The sequence below is a fragment of the Lissotriton helveticus genome, chromosome 7 (genome assembly GCF_964261635.1).
Source record: "Lissotriton helveticus chromosome 7, aLisHel1.1, whole genome shotgun sequence".
In the NCBI taxonomy this organism is placed as follows: Eukaryota; Metazoa; Chordata; class Amphibia; order Caudata; family Salamandridae; genus Lissotriton; species Lissotriton helveticus.
In genome coordinates, this window is record NC_136068.1 from 361,733,944 (window position 1) to 361,751,623 (window position 17,680).

Consider the following 17,680-nt stretch of genomic DNA (forward strand, 5'->3'; position numbering starts at 1 on the left):
GGACCATTTTGTTTCTGAGCAGCCCCTGAAAATTTGGGGGGGGGGGGGGGGGGTTCGGCAAGGGGGGGCCGAGAAAAAAAGGGGGTCCCAAAACGCGTTTTTCCCATGTTAATTTCCATAGGGCGGTTGGCCTAACTTTTAGCCCTAACGGCTGAATGGATTTGCACGAAACTTGGCAAAATTGTAGGGACTGGTAGCCCGATGTGCCTTTGCTAGGTCTCAATATATGTGCTCCAGTGGATTTTGAGAAATTAACGTTCAAAAAAAGATATATATCTGTAACAGCGCTCCGGGCAGCGCTCCGCTTCGCGTACTTTTCGCGTTACGGAGCTTTGCGAAGCGAAGCTGATTGGTTCTCCGGCGTCTGTAAACATTCCAAACAGTCCGTAGCGGCCGCCATCTTGTCTCTCGGTAGGATCGAGAGACAAGAGGAGGCCAAAGCGAAGGGGCAAATGACCATAAGGGGGCATAGTAGATCCTCCCTGACCCCCTAGGTTTGATGTGGAGGCTTTAAAAGGGCTCCGCGGGGCCAAATAATTTTTTTTAAAAATCGTTTTTTTTTTTTGGTGGGGTGCGCCCGGTTCGCGTAACGGGAAGCAGACTGGGGAGCGTACTACAAGGAAACAAGAATGATTGACTTTTAACTTATTGTATGTTTATAGACTTTTTTTTCTTTTTTTTCTGCTGAGTGACCTCTCGGCCTATCTCCACGGGATGCAGTCCCTACCATCTCGGCGTTTAAGCCCAGGGGGACCGGTAGTGTGGGAGAGATAACGTCTGTTAACGTTCGATTCTAAAGGAAATCAGGAAGTGTTGATAAACATTGTCTGCGCCATCTTGCCTTTTTTCAAATGCCACACTTTTGTCGTGCACGGCCGCCATTTTAGATGCCTTGACCAGACCCACTCTCTGCACGCTGTCGATCCTTAGCATGGCTCCCCACCCTCGCAAGCATCTCCCCGAGGCACTGGACACCCCCGCTCTCTGTCTTATGCATGGGCAATAAACCTCCCCCCATCTGCGCTGCTCTTCCCTGAGAATCACACCCTGTGCCCGCCCGACACCTCCCTTTCGCCCTATTCACTACCGCACCCTCTGACACTCCTCTTCCTCTGTGTCCGATTGTCCAGGCCGGTCCCAGGCTATCAGCTAGCCTTGCAGATGTAGTTTATGGCCCCAGCTGTAAAGAATCACCCCTCTTCAAAGGAGTTACAGTAGATCAAGGCCCCCACCCGATGAGATCCGTCACACCACACGCGTTCCTACTATCTGAAAACCATCCTGTATTGTGATTGGGGAGGGGACCGAGCCTGAAGCGGAGATTCCAGGGATGCCTCTTTGTACATCAAAGTTTTTACAATTATGTGTCACATTAAAAATATATAGCACTCCAACAAAGTAGTAGGATTATAAAACTTTAATAACTTATAAATATATACAACGCAACAAAAACAGTAAAAACATTTAAACATTTTTAGGAAAAAAGAAGCAACAATGGTCAGTAGCTGTGTTTTGTGCGAATAGTCCCAAGGCAGCACAACGTGCTGAGTTCTGGACGGCACCCAGGTGATGTTGCCTGGGTGCCGCACTGGTTTTGGGTATCCTACAATGCAGCTCCGAAAAACGGCGTGGGGCGTCCCGGGGGGTGGCTCGTCAGTAGCGGTCTGTTGTGAGAATAGTCCTAAGGCAGCAGAACGCGCTGAGATGTGGATGGCACCCAGGTGATGTCAAGTAAGTTGTCGCACAGGTTTTGGTATCCTACAATGCTGCTCCGAATAACGGCGTGGGGCGCCCGGGGGGGGGGGGGGTGAGGCGGCGTGAACGGGCCTCCCCAGGTGGAGGCTCGTCTGCTGTAGTGGGGCGCCCCTTTACCGTTTCAGTTGCCATTCCGCCCGCTTTTGGTACACTGTGCCAAAATCCGCCATTCAGCTGAGTTGCGCCCACTCTTGCGGTGCAGCGATAGGCGGCTGCCACAGGACTCTCAAAATGGCGGCAGGCTCTTTCCTTTTTGGGCCTGGTCCACTGAAATGGCCCTGGGACACCTTGGAAATCGGACGCTTGTCTGCTAGGTCTTGGACCCCATTCTCAAAAGCGTCCCCTCAGCCTTGAAGATTCTACAAAAGTCTTGGGGGCCCCCGACTCCTGCAGGCTTCCGGTGGGGAGCGGCTGCCATGATTGCTCGCGGAATGACCACGACGGAGCCACGAGATGGTGGTGCTTTCATGCTGACGCCAGCTTCAGTCTGAAACATCCAGAAACAAGGTGGGGCTTTCATCGTTTGGGAAAAAAAAAAGGTTTTCATCCAATGAAAAGTGTTATTTTTAGGTCATATGATCAAGCCTTCCATCATTAGGAAACCAAAAGTAAAATGAACCAATGAAAAGTTTTATAAACAAGTCACATGACCTGTTATGCGGCATAGGGTATAAAAAGCGTAGAAAATCCGTTGGCACGTGAGGCGGCGTCAGTAGCGGACCGATGTGTGAATAGGCCGAAGGCAGCACAACGCGCCAAGATCCGGATGGCACCGAGGTGGTGTCCACCAAGTTGCCGCACTGGTGTGGCCATCCTACAATGCTGCGCCGAAAGTCGGCGTGGGGTGCCCCGTTGGCCTGTGAGGCGGCGTCAGTAGCGGACCGATGTGCGAATAGGCCGAAGGCAGCACAACGCACCAAGATCCGGATGGCACCGAGGTGGGGTCCAGCAAGTTGCCACACTGGTGTGGCCATCCTACAATGCTGCGCCGAAAGTCGGCGTGGGGCGCCCCGTTGGCCTGTGAGTACGCGTCAGTAGCGGACCGATGTGCGAATAGGCCGAAGGCAGCACAACGCGCTAAGATCCGGATGGCACCGAGGTGGGGTCCAGCAAGTTGCCGCACTGGTGTGGCCATCCTACAATGCTGCGCCGAAAGTCGGCGTGGGGTGCCCCGTTGGCCTGTGAGGCGGCGTCAGTAGCGGACCGATGTGCGAATAGGCCGAAGGCAGCACAACGCGCCAAGATCCGGATGGCACCGAGGTGGGGTCCAGCAAGTTGCCGCGCTGGTGTGGCCATCCTACAATGCTGCGCCGAAAGTCGGCGTGGGGCGCTCCGTTGGCCTGTGAGTTCGCGTCAGTCAGTGGGGGTTGTTTGAGGATCTGACTGCATTGGAAAGCAATGTGATGCTGTGCGTCGCCCCCAAGATGAAGGTTCCTCGGCTGCAGTGGGGCGCCCCTTGGTGTTTCACTCGCTATGCAGCTGAGTTGCGTGCGCACTTGCGGCGAATAGGCCGAAGGCAGCACAACAATATTTTCGGAATGGAAGACACCACAAGGCGCTGAGATTCGGTTGGCACCGAGGTGGTGTCTAGCAAGTTGCCGCACTGGTGTGGCCATCCTACAATGCTGCTCCGAATAACGGCGTGGGGTGCCCGAAGGGGGGGGGGGGGGGGGGGAGGCGGCGTGAACGGGCCTCCCCAGGTGGAGGCTCGTCTGCTGTAGTGGGGCGCCCCTTTACCGTTTTAGTTGCCATTCAGCTGAGTTTCGGCCGCTCTTGATGCTACAGCGACAGGCGGCTGCAACAGGACTCTCAAAATGGCGTCCTGTTCTTTGGATTTGGGCCTGGTCCACTAAAATGGCCCTGGGACACCTTAGAACTCGGACGCTCGAATTTTTTTTCCTTTCCTCTACATGCAAAAAAGGTAAATGCCCGGTACGTTACCTGCCTCATCTGCCACGATGTACTCTCCAGAGGAACCGAAAAAAAATATAGTTATGGTAACTATACCATGCATCGTCATATGGAGAGGTGGCACCGATTAATTATAGTGCTGCACAAAAGAGAGATTTGGAGGAGAACCCCCGACCTGCCAGTACATTCACCAAAGAAGTGGCACTGACAGCATCAGAGGCAAGGGAAACGGTCCCAAATATTTAGAAGAACTTTGGAAAGATTAAAATGACATGTTTAGATTGTGGCAAATTAATTTCATGTGGACAGATGAGTGTTACTCTAATAAATACAGCATATGAACATCATCATAGTCGATGGTTGGTGGAGACATTTTGACTATATCCTGGACCTGCCCGTCCTCGCCCAAAATGGCGCCGGAATAAATGGGACTCGTAACTCCTTGTTGTGTACTGGTTGCACAACCTTGATATCACGAGATACGTATGCAGTTTTGAAGCACATGGCGGGCGGGGACGAGAATTGATTGAATATTTCGACATCCCTATTGACATTAAGTTCTGATGTGTTATTGATTACTGTACTATTAAAAGTTCGAATTAACGTCACCCATGGTACTTGCCCGCAAATGTATATCTAGATAATTTTATTGTAACTGGCCCTGTCGTATTTTAATTATAAAATGTACGTCCACCGATTCCGCAACTGTTAGACACCTTAGTTCTTGCAACCTAATGGCCCGCCCGTTAAGTTCCTCTACAGTGTAAATGTCTACTCATCATATACGATTACAGTTTGCTCCGTGGCCGGCCCACGTGGTTATAGGCCCGTATTTGTATACTGACATTTTCACAATAAAGGTTTTTAAAAGAAAACATGGTAGTAGTATTTACATTGGTAACGTTTTTAATAATAGTCACTGTTTTAGAATCAGTAAAAGGCAAGTGAAATAAAGCAGTCCAATTACATGAAGGGTAAAAGGTATAATACGCAGGAACGCAGTAAAGATAAATGGTCAAGGGCTGTTGTGTTTTCTACTCCTGCAACATAAAGTGATCGATAAGAATCTGATATTCAGGCGTATCGGCGACTAAGACAGCAGGCGGAGCCTCTTTTGCTCAACGGCTCCGTCATGGGACGAAGAAACGCCGTTTTTCTCGAAAAAGGAATATATTTTACTTGCAGGACAGTTGTAAATTTTCCGGGAAAGTACATTAGCCTGGAACATTATAACATATGTTTAAGAAAAAATAATGTTCGAAAGTAATAAAAAGCGTAATTTTTAGGTCATATGACCAAGCCTTTCATCATTAGAATAAGAAAAGTAAAATGAACCAGTGAAAAGTTTTATTAACAAGTCACATGACCCGTTATGCTTACGTTACGCGCTGCGCGCCGCGCCCCGGATCGCTTCCGGGAAGCTGCGCTTCGCGCACCGGAGCACTTCCGGATGCGCTAACGCGGCGCGTCATATGAAGCATTACGCGACAACGCAGGTCCAGAATATAGTCAAAATGTCTCCACCAACCAGCGGTCGGAACACAACCCCTTTCAGCAGGCTAAATAGTTCTGTTAAATGACAACAGAAGGGACAGGCAACAAGAACCATCAGTCAAAGAGGGGAGGGCAAGTTCTTCTCTACCGGGTCACGTTGGGGCGCTACCGGAACTGATCGAATTGGTAGTCTACAGTGTTTCTGGATGTTTCAGACTGAAGCTGGCGTCAGCATGAGAGCACCACCATCTCGTAGCTCCGTCGTGGCCATTCCACGAGCAATTATGGCAGCCGCTCCCCACCAGAAGCCTGCGGGAGTCGGGGGCCCCCAAGACTTTTGTAGAATCTTCAAGGCTGAGGGGACGCTTTCGAGAATGGAGCCCAAGCTCTAGCAGACAAGCGTCCGAGTTCCAAGGTGTCGCAGGGCCATTTTAGTGGACCACGCCCAAATCTGAAGAGCCGGCCGCCATTTTGAGAGTCCTGTGGCAGCCGCCTATCGCTGCACCGCAAGAGCGGGAGCAACTCAACTACATGGTGAGCGAGACGCTGTAGTCGAAAGAGCGGGCGGAATGGCATAGCGGAAGAGGCACAGTGTAGCAAAAGCGGGCGGAATGGCAACTGAAACGGTAAAGGGGCGCCCCACTACAGCGTGTCTTTAGGTGAAACGGATTGTGGGACATGGTCAAGAATGGAAGAGTCACCAAAAGGCAAAAAGTTCCGCTTGACCCCGGGAGCCGGCCACCTATGTCGGGGGCGATCTCAGGCCACACCAGGGCAACACGACTTGGGGAGGGGGCCGGAGCCAAGCGCCCCCTCCGAGTCCGCGCCATCACACCGTCCCTCGGGGGCCTCCGTCAAGCGGTTCAGGGTGGCACCGCATCACATTGTTTTCAAATGCAGTCACGTCCTCAAACAGCCCCCACTTACATTGAGAATAGTGAAGCTGTAGCAAGTGCACATAAGCTTCAGACAGTGTTACAAGCACTCCTCAAAACTTTGAACTATCAGAGTGCATGAGTTTCATGCTCGATCGATTGAGCTAGCCAGATCGGGCAACAAAAAGTATAAAATAGTTATGTAAATAGTTATTTAATAAAATGTTTTACCCTGTTACTTTGCTGGTGTGTTGTATATATTTGTAATATTTGCATAGAGTTTATCGTTATTTTGGGCGGGGTGGGTGGCGGAGCCGAGCTGTCTTGCAGCCATCATGGTGTGGAGCTCAGTTCATCTCACTAGTTTCGTATTTCTCATGAGGGGTTGTTCCTAATGTTTCTATTTTAGCGAGGTCAAAAAGAGATCCCATTAGTGGCCTACTGATTTTGCTCGATTCCTTTTGTTTTTTTACACGATTTTTCACTATCTGCAAAGACTAAACAGAGTATTGCGACTCTGTGCTTGTTTGTAAATAGAGAATGAACCAAAGAGAACCAATTCTAAAACAGTAAATGCTTGGATAACAATCAATCAAATGGAGAGAGAAGCAGGCACGACGGATTACAACGGGGGCAAAGGCCTGCGTTAACTACCCTTCACTATCTGCAAAGAGAGAGTACTCCTAATAGAAATGAGGGGGGGGGGGGGGGGCAGCATTCAAAGCAGATCAGTGTGCATAAACACGAAAATGTTTTTACTTACCATGTACTTGACATTCGACAGCTTATGATATTTGCTATTAAAAAACCATTGAAATTCACTGAAAAAACCATAGGTTAGAGACCATATATAGTTAGGAATTAGCATTTAAAAAACCTTGAAAATTCACTGAAAAAACCATAGGTTATAGACCATATATAGTTAGGAATTAGCATTTAAAAAACCTTATTTTACTCACACAAAACCATTGAAATTCCATATATAGTTAGTTGCACTAACTATATATCGCGCACCCGCAATCCACTGCTGATGATGTCACATATTACATCATTCATGACATGGTCAGTGACATCACTGATGACATCACTGATGACATCTCAAATGACATCACTGATGACATCACTGATGACATCTCATTTGACATCATTCTTGTGCTAATACGATAAACCTCTTCAGACTCTAATATAACCTTAGATACACTCAGTGTATACAGACACTCACACACTGTCACTCATCCATGGAGTTACTCACACACCTAGTCAGTCATGCAAAGAAACAATCTCACCTCCATTTCCTCAACTATACAGTTATACACACCTTACTTATTCAAACATATACTAACACATATTTACTCTCTTACACAATCCCTGATACAAGTTCACAATGATCCATACAGCCACTCACACATTCAGTGGCTCTCATGCACAGTTATTTATATATGCCAACTCTCACATGTACTGTGTTTTACATGTGTACTTACTATGACATGTAGCATTGAGATATCCATTCACTCATCAATACACTCATGCACACAGTCAACCGCCCATGTAGCTGTTTCCACATGCACTCTTGAACTCATACACCTAGTGAATCAACTGCTCACACATCTATGCACAGAGTCACACACCTCCCAGCCACCCCCACACAAACTCAATCTCCCATACAAATACTTGGGCAACCAATCAATAACACATATAACCTCTCGTATAGCTAATGATCAACACATGCAGCAGTTTACATCACAACAGGTATACTGATGCACATATTCAGACAGTTTAGTCACTAACCCATGCATTTAGTACGACACATTTATTCACTCACTCATACAGTCAGTCACGCACCTACTAAATCCTTCATCCAGACACTTATACATCCACTCATTCTTCAATAAATCAAACATATTTAAACTTTACAGAAACACACAGTCACTGGATGATGTCATCAGTGATGTCATCAGTGATGTCATTTGAGATGTCATCAGTGATGTCATCAGTGATGTCATTTGAGATGTTATCAGTGATGTCATTTGAGATATCAGTGTGTGAGTGTCTGTATACACTGAGTGTATCTAAGGTTATATTAGAGTCTGAAGAGGTTTATCGTATTAGCACAAGAATGATGTCAAATGAGATGTCATCAGTGATGTCATCAGTGATGTCATCAGTGATGTCATCAGTGATGTCATCAGTGATGTCACTGACCATGTCATGAATGATGTAATATGTGACATCATCAGCAGTGGATTGCGGGTGCGCGATATATAGTTAGTGCAACTAACTATATATGGAATTTCAATGGTTTTGTGTGAGTAAAAAGGTTTTTTAAATGCTAATTCCTAACTATATATGGTCTATAACCTATGGTTTTTTCAGTGAATTTTCAAGGTTTTTTTAAATGCTAATTCCCAACTATATATGGTCTCTAACCTATGGTTTTTTCAGTGAATATATATATACATACATACATACATACATATACACATATACATACATGCACACATATATATTTAGCACAGATAAGAACATCACCTGAATGATACTTATTCCATATAATTAAAATGAAAAGACACTGGATGCAAAAGGACCAACTTTTCTGAAGGCACAAAAAACATTTTTGGGCAAACAAAACTAGTCATAAATAGGTGCAAGGATCACCAGAAAGGCAAGAAGTAAAGTACTGCGTAACAGATTAGGATATATATATACTTAGTATAATCAGCTTAAATATATATAGTATAATGAGCTTAAATACGACTTTTACAGCGGCCTTGTGCCTGTCATACCTCGATGCAACGGTTTCACTTTGTGCTTGTGAACCATCGGGCTGTGCAGTACCTAAAATAAAAACCAGGAGAGAAGAAACGCTTAATGTATGCTCAAACTTTAAAAACAATGAAAAATGCAAAACTCTAGATTCATTACTTGGAAGACTCAATGCAATGGCTTCCAATAGAGAGTGCACTGAAGCTTATCTTACTTTACGCAGGAATATTATTAGCAGGCCACATATTGGGTCAAAGTGTACAACAGAACAAATAAAATACTCTCTGCCTCAGGTGATTTACGCTTGGTGAGGGTAGACTAATGAAATTAGTTTTTCCCCAATCAAGAGATGTAATTAAAAATCCTGGAAACTCTGACCCAGTAGGGCAGTGCAGGGTTCAAATGTTAAGGACATGTTCTATGATGGCCATACCCAGCTGCTGCTGTACATTGCACTGTTGTAGCAGCTCCAGTTCCAAATTCAGTGCCATGATGCCTAATGTCTGCGAACCAGGATGGAACCAGAGGTCCTGAAGGAGTACAGAAGGGAGGCATCTGGACACTTCGAGAGCCGTTGTGGCATGCCTGCAGTGGGGCTTTTACTGGGGCTGTAAGAGGCCAAGCCGATGGACGATATGGTGGGATTTAGCCTCTAGGTGGGAAAATGAAGTACTGAGGGCAGAAAGTTTGGCAGAGTGGGCAAGCCTACAGCACAACAGGAAACCAAAGGACTTCCAGACAAAGTGTACATACATACTGTGAAACCAGTGGCCATTTTGAAATGAAGGTGCTGATCAAATGCACAAGACCACTTGTAACCAAAGCAGGGGGTAACACCCTCATCACTCCTCTGTCCAGGGTGGCAATAATAGAAGAGTAAATGGAAGCAAGGTGCTCTCTGGGACAGGAAGCATACAAGCTCGGGCATATTTTGTTGCACATTGATGGTGGTCTAATTTTTTTTCTCGAGCGGAGACAATCAGACTTGAGCAGAATATAGAGATGACAAAAGGGCTGGATCTTAGATTGATATTGAGGGGAGTGGGTGTGCCAGTAGACCGTAGGCTGAAAGCAACACATATGCACAGAGTGAAAAAGCAGATTAAATCAAATTATGCATTATACACATGATGCCTGTGCGCAGTGTTAGTCTGGGTATGCTCTTTGCAGTTAAACATGTAGTGCGTGCCAATACGATGTTGTGATGCCAATATAGCCATCTTGATTTGAAAGAGAACCACAGAGACGGGGCCATGCTAGGGTCAGTCAACCACTTACGTGCCGTCTAAAGCAATGGATACATGCCTGATACAGCCTAAAACTATAAATAAAAAGGAGTGGTTTCTGTACTGAACGCATGTATGACATGAAAAAGCATATCATGGCAAAAATGGGACGACTGATTGTATTTTCAGTGGCAAAAATAGTCTGTGATGCATTCCAGTAGGGGCAGAGAATAATGTACCCAGCCAATAGAAAGAGTACTTAGGTACTCGTGGGTCCTGATCCAAGAAGTCATTAATCGTGTCTCAAGGAAAAGGCTGAAGGTTCTGGAACAAAATAAGCCAATATGTTTGGAAGGCTGACCCAAATCCCCTTTTGGTTTGAAGAGAGTATGTACTGCATACCCTGCTCACCACTATTGGCGATAGTGCTATTACATGTCACACCTAAAAGAATTAACATGTTTTGCCCCATTATTTCCTGCATCAACAAACAAGTGTGTGTTATAGGCCTTCCCGTAACTCCTGTTTTAAGTTCATTCAATACATGATCACAAAAAGAGTGTACTTGACCCCCATCAACTGCATGCAATTTTCCCTACTCTCCTACCACATTGTCCTAGATGTCCCGAGCAAGACGCTAATTTATGACATATTCTATGGGACTGTCCTACCTTGAAATCATATTGGGGGGGAATATTCACTATCTTACAGGAGTTGGTGGGGAACATGGGATGGCATAAAGAAGAAGCAAGTATACTAGGTCTATACAAAAGACGTAAAGAATTTAAAGTACAAACCAGGTTTGCGGACTTTGCTTTACTCCTGGCTAAACGAGGTATCACTAGGAGGTGGAAATTTCCAAGGTCCCCCACAATACTCAGTTGGAAAGACGAAGTAGAAAGGTGGGATCTGGCAGAGAGTGTGGCGATTCGCAGGGAGGAGAAAAGAGCTCAACGGAAGAAGCCTATTGGAATGAGCTGGGATTAACTGTTGGAAACTTCCAAAGCATTAGATATTATGAAGTTATAGACGTTAAACTCAGGGACTCCACCTTTGCTAATCAATTTACGTATATGTGAACTTCAGTTATCTAGCCTTGATTTGTACTTAATAAGTGTGCTTACTCTGGACACTAGGCAACTGTTAACTGAACTGGAAACAATGTGGGGAGGTACTGGCTCGTCAGCGGGGGTGGGGAGTTAATAAAACGTATGTTACTGTCGATTTATCTACCCAGGTACTAAGGTAATTGCCACACAACATAACATGAAGAAATAATCCGTTAAAAAGACAACTGCTCAACGGAATACCCATGTAGGTGGGACCATGTTTGTATTACATGGATGCGCAATGTTATGTCTTTTCTCAAGCACTTGTATCATACTGCATATGTGTATGGTTATGTTATGGTGAAAATACATTTTTTACAACTTTTCCACCTGTACTGTAACTGGAGAAAATGAATAAACTTTGTTTTTAAAAAAGTGGGTGTTTGAGGCTGTAAAATGCAAATTTCTGAATTAAAATGACTTTTTTCCAGTTCACAAACAGAAAATAAATGACAATAAGTAAGTTCGGCAAAACTCATGAACAGACTTTGGGACAAAAGTTGAACAATAACGTGTATCCCGCTAACAGACTATGCAACTGACCTCCACCTTCTCAAAAGTGGCTGAAACAGAGATGGGAAAATATTGCAAAACTACAGAGATCATATTATTTGGAGTACTGAACTCATAAATATTTTAAATACGTTAATCTTCCAGCTGGATGACTCAAGACAGGACTTGCTCCTGTTTCTAACTCCACTTATGTCCCTTTTGGGGTCCGGCTGATAGAGGCTCTCCTCCTCTTTGAGGGTTAAGAGTGAGCAAAGAGGAGTACGAGGGAGCAAAGAGAGCTGGTAGAATGATGGACTGCCAAATGGAGAAGGGAGATAAAACCTTAAGTAAAGAGACCACCCAGTCCTCTACACCAATATCAAAATGTGGTATAGGGTGCCTGCACTGTAAGTGCCTGCAGTTTGCTCATGTGATTAGCGGACGTAATTCACAATAAGGAAGACGTCAAGAGACGCAACAAGCAGTTATGCAATGTGCGCGAACGGAGTACACATAAGAAATGTCAGTACCAAGTTAAGGTCCCATTCGGCATCACAAACAGTTTGTGAGGGAACATGTGTGTCATACTCTTAATACATTGTATCCCAACTCGTGATTTAAACTGGAAAAGTTGGTTTAGCAAATGGAAAAAGGCCAACGGGGCCAATAAATACCCTTGCAAAGGCCCCACTGCAAGGCCTTGCTGAGCTTAAGACAGAACCAACAAAAGAACACCTAATACCTTCGCTTGTAAGGGGTCAGTGCCCCCTGGTAGCACACCAGGTTCCAGATTCGTCCTAATGCCCAACATAGATTTTGTGGAAAAGGTGTCTGGCAGCGAGGATAACAACCACCTCAAAGAGCTGGTCAAACACAGTCAATTACCACCACTCAATCTCCACACATGTAGATGAAAGTAACCGACATCTGGCTGATGGACCAGGCCCTGTCGAAGAGACAGGAGGTCCTCCCAAAGCGTCAACCTAATTGAAGGCAGAGGCTCATGCTAAGAAGTTCCAGTTACCCCTTTCTCATGATCCAAGATTGGGTAATTAGGATGACAAGGGCCTGATAGTTTATCTTCTCCAGAACCCTGGGTAGCAGAGGAAATAGAAAGAAGGTGTACAGTGCCCATGGGGCATTCCAGCCAGAATGCACCTCCTAATGTGCTCTAGCGGATAGTCCAACACACATAATTGTTGACACTGTGTTCTTTGCAGTGGCAAATATATCCAGCCTCTTACTGATCAAATATAACATGTCGACCTCAGGATGCAGCCACCACTTCTAATCTGCCTGGGGATGTCTGTGCAAATAGTCCGCTCTCGCATTCAGGGTACCCTGCCAGGTGGTTTGTGACTAGAAATATGTTCTGCTGCTACAGTCACCTCAGGAGGCACACAGCCTCTTGGCACAGGTCTCGGAAACCCAAACCTACTTGCGTGTTGCAGTTCCACATAACCATGATGTTGTCTGTGAGAACCTGCACCAGTCTCCCCTTGATGGACAGTAGGAAACGCTTCAGGGCAAATGAACTGCTTATTGCTCCAGTATGTTGATGTGAAGCGGATAGTCCTCTGGAGAACAGAGGCCCCACATTGCCATCTCCCACAGATAGCCCCCATCCCAACCCAGTAGCAATGCGCCCATTGCCACTCTCAGTTCTGGGTGGGAAAAGGGAGAGCTGTCTGCCGCAGGACAGATTGTGATCTGCCAGCCACCACTACAGATCTCAGGCGGTCACCTTAAAAACATAAAAGGAGTAAAAAAGGCAGCCCGATGCAGAGTCCAATGGGATTTGAAGTTCTTTGGCAGGGCCTGCTTGTGCCACCTGGAAGAATTGACAAGAATAATACACGAGGTTAAGAGGCCAAGAAGTATCCCTCACTAGGATTTAGGATCACAATGAAATATCGGGATCACAACCAGAATGTCCAGGACTCGCTGCAGTGGAGAAAACGCAGTGAACCGCATTGCATCCAGGATTACCCAAATGAATGCAAGCCTCTGTGAGGGAAGCAGGTGGGATTTAGACTTGTTTTTTGTGAAACTCAACAATGTTATGAGTTCCACTGTGGTCCGGTGTCGGTCTACAACTGCCTGTGGTGAGCCCATGTTTACAAGCTAGTTGCAGAGGTATGTAAACACAGAAACTGACTGGTAGAGACTACCATCATCACTTGATGACATGAACAGATGAGAGCCAGAGATGAAGACCTCTTCTTTTTTTGGGGGATGTCGAATCCTATGTTTTTTATTTATTCTGAACTGGTTAGGATAATGGCTTGACAGCCATTGTAATAGGGAGCGGTAGGACTGGTGCCCTTGCTGACTTGTTTGATGTCTCCTGGTGTCATGTCCCTTAACTCATGTAGCTGTCGGCTCCATCAATTACTGGGAAGGTTTCAGTTGCCTATAAGATGACCCCTTTGAGTAGACCCAAAATTTTCCCAACTGATGGGGAAATTATTTCTCAATTGCCAAAAGCCCCAACGAGTGCACTGTGGTCCTACTATCTTTACACCACTCCAGCGCAGACTCCTTCTCACCGAAAAGTCAGGATCCATTACAGTGCATCTTGGGTTATCTGAGCCAAGTAAGCCGCAAGGTCTACTGGAACCACCAGCAAGATCTTGCTAGTCATGTCTCATAATGCATATTTATACATACCTAATAGACCGCAGTGCCAAACTGTCCAAAGAAAAAAGTTACCTGCCACAAGCATCAATCCTCTTGGTTTCTCTAGCTGCAAGTAAGTCAGAAATAAGTTTGGGTTACCCTTCCTCTTTGAACCCTGTACAATGAGACAGACTCTCCAGAGTTGGATACTTAGTGAGGAAGTCTGTATCATCAGGTCTAGGCTTATGTTGTCTGGCTACTTGCTGAATAACAGGCAGACAGGAATATACTTTCAACAACATATCCTTCAAGTCAACAGTGAGGGCATCATTAATTGGGAGTAAAAATTCTGATGTTGCTGGCCCAGGTCTGAGAATCCCAGTCAGAAAATGTGCCTTAGGGTCAGATTTGGAGTCTGACATGCAGGAGTCTATAAGTGATGGAGAACATTATGTCGACCAACCTGACTATCACCTGCCCAGCAGTGATCTCTGTACTGTCAAGGCATTTCCTTTCAAGGTACAAAAAGTGGGGACGACAACCATTGTCAATTTTGATGGCCACCCACACAAATGTTTTGTTTTTCTAAAACAAACTCCCAAAGAGTTGTTATAGCTATTTTATGTCTGTGACCACCAGGTTTTTCCTGGGAGAGACAGACAAAAAAGCTATCACACCATCAGCCCTAATTAGGGTGGGTGGTCTGATGACTTTACTTCAATGGCCTGTAATCCCCCAGGACATTGAATTACATTGTATGAGGATGGAGCCAAAGGGGGTACTGCTTTTGCAAAATTGACAGTCCGCCTGACTCAGGATTGGGCGGGTGGACTGAGAATTTGTTGAACAGAGCACTCCACGTTTGAGAGAGCACCCCCAAAACTCTAAATCAGGCCCTTAATCTCAACTGAGGGCAGCTGTAAACCTAGTACTTCAACTGCCCTCCTAACCGCCACTGTGAATGAGGCACCTTACTCCGTTCGTTGCCCATTAAGCAATTCAAAGTCTGCTAAAGGGGAAGGGTCAAGCCCACTGTCATTTTGTAAGTCGAGGTTTCAGGAATCATCATTCCTCCCCATCATCATCAGTATCCAAAAGTGGTCTCTGTTCTGGCATTGGATCAGAATCAGAGCCAAAAAGAGTGGAGCCTCTGCTGGTAGATGTGTTGCAGCGGAGGCACTAAGTTAGAGCCAGTGTGCATAACTACTGGTAGCATTTTGTGATCTTGTACCATGACATCAGTCAGGTCGAAGTTAGTTTGGTCACACAAAAAGACACCTCATGCAGGCCTAGGACTGAAACCTGATTCCTACAGTCCAGTCATGGCTTGAATCCTATTGTTTTCGACAGAGGCGTCATTTCCTAGCACACTGTGAAATATTTTTGTAAGTCAACGAAACACTGACAATGGTGCAGAAAGAAAGGAACTAACATCAGTGCACAGGCGTGGCACAACACCATCTATCGACAAGCAGGAGCCTTGCTGAAAAATTCTCCAGATCCACTCTCACACCTGGAAGATAGTCTAAATATGAGGAATCAGCAGTTATAAGTATCCATCAGACTAACAGTTACTGCATGTTAACAGTTTTGACATACTCTTTTGGATTGTAATTTTTCATTTAGAAACTTTGGCAGTAGGATATTAAGCTGAGATATCTTAGGTCAGTGAGAAGGGGTAGTTGAGGTCGGGGCACACACAGCCAGATGACCTACCAGTGCCTGGCTGATCTATGTTCAGCAGTTTTATGCTGGGAAGTATTTGCGATATGCATAGCGTGTACCAATTGGGTCTAACAAAGACATTCATAAATGGGCATATCTATAAAGTTATAACAGCTACATATGTTAAATTGAATAATTGCGAATTATGAAGTTTCTCAAGTAATCCAGATCTTCACACACTCGTACCATTTCGAGAGGTTGTTATAGACCTAAAATGCTTGGATTTGCATGCTGCATCATCACGACCAGAGCATATTGTCTGCAATAGCACGTTTCTGGCATAGGAGTGAAGGCACAACTCCACACCTTTTAAAGTAAATAAAAGATAGTGACACCCATCTTTCAAATGTCTGCTGTAAGCAGGAGTGAGAGGGTGAGACCATAAAGATCGTTTAGCTGGGCATGCTGAATCAAAGATCTGAATGGATGGATGTACTTTCTGGGCTGATGGAGGGAACTTCCATCTGCTCCCCTAAAGGCCTCATTGACCCCAGCCTCAAAATATGAGTTGGATTCGCTAGTGTGGATGCTGATGGCTCTAAAGGGGTAGGGACATAGATGCAAAAAGCAACAAGCATTTGCAATGCAATAGATCTCGCATTTACGCAAGTTTGAGCTATTGACATTGCAAATAATGCCTTTTATTTTTGTTTTTAAAACATAAATAAAAGGCATTGTCATTTACAATGCCAGTAGCTTAAACTCGCGTAAATGCGAAACCTATTGCATTGCAAATGTTTTTTTTGTTGTAAACCTAATGAGAATGTGTTTACTGTGGGTCCACCTATCCCTCTATAGGGAATGAAAAGGCATATGACCAAGTGTTCTAATTTTTCAGAAATATATGATGGCAGTAGCTTGCTGCAGTCTTAGTTTGTCCCGGCAAGAAAGTGTGAACATGTCACCAGACTATCATCTCACAAGAGTGTAGTGTCTGAAGTACGATTTACTAAAATGTTGTCCCTTTGGCATTAATAATGAGAACTATTCACCCATTGGGGCGATATTTTTGTGAACGATGTTTAGAGCACCATAGTTATATCAGGCAATAGATATTTTTGTATCCAGTACAGTCTGGATATTGCTGTAGTACTGGGTTTACTCCAGTGCGTGTCCGTTACCATTCAATGCAATAAAATTTTTAGGTCCGTGTTAGCCTCGACCTTTTGATTTTACAAAACTTTTATAGATCATATACTTTCGGGGCCTTTCGGGAAGACCTCGTCATCCAGTGGTCTATTGTGGTGTTGTTTGTTTTTGCTTCTTATCACTACAGCACGCTGCATGGGGCAGGGGTTGAGCCCATTTCCCCCTCTAGTTAATTACACTGTGGCATTGGACTCTTTCACAAGGACCACTTCCGCAAACAAAGTAGTTCCCTTCAGTGGGTTAATTTAGCAATGAATGCTTTTTGAAATCAAACGTTTTTTTTCTTTTTAGGCACTATTTTTTTTAATTGGTGAGGGCCTGACAACTCCACTAACAAAAACGTTTTACCAAAACCATGGCAAAATAAGCATTGACAAAGGCCAAAAGGCTGGTAGTCAAAGCCAGATCTATTGGCTCTACCAATGCGTGTAACCAAAAGGAGTGTGGCAGTGGATTGGAAATATATTCTTTTTTTGTAAAAAAAAAATTATTAAGAAAGAAACAAACATCAGCAATAGCATAACAGTTCAGAGGGAGCAACTCAATAGGCATCATCAGTACA

General features: G+C 45.1%; 1 protein-coding gene across 2 annotated transcripts in view; it reads right to left on the minus strand.

Annotated features, from left to right (window-relative positions):
• ITCH (itchy E3 ubiquitin protein ligase) overlaps positions 1–17,680 on the minus strand; it is a 981,537-nt gene that overhangs the window by 626,848 nt on the left and 337,009 nt on the right. For both annotated transcript variants that reach the window (XM_078652175.1, XM_078652176.1), the window contains exon 6: positions 8,819–8,870. In XM_078652175.1, the coding sequence (XP_078508301.1) occupies positions 8,819–8,870 (52 nt within the window). The remainder of the gene's footprint in view (positions 1–8,818; positions 8,871–17,680) is intronic.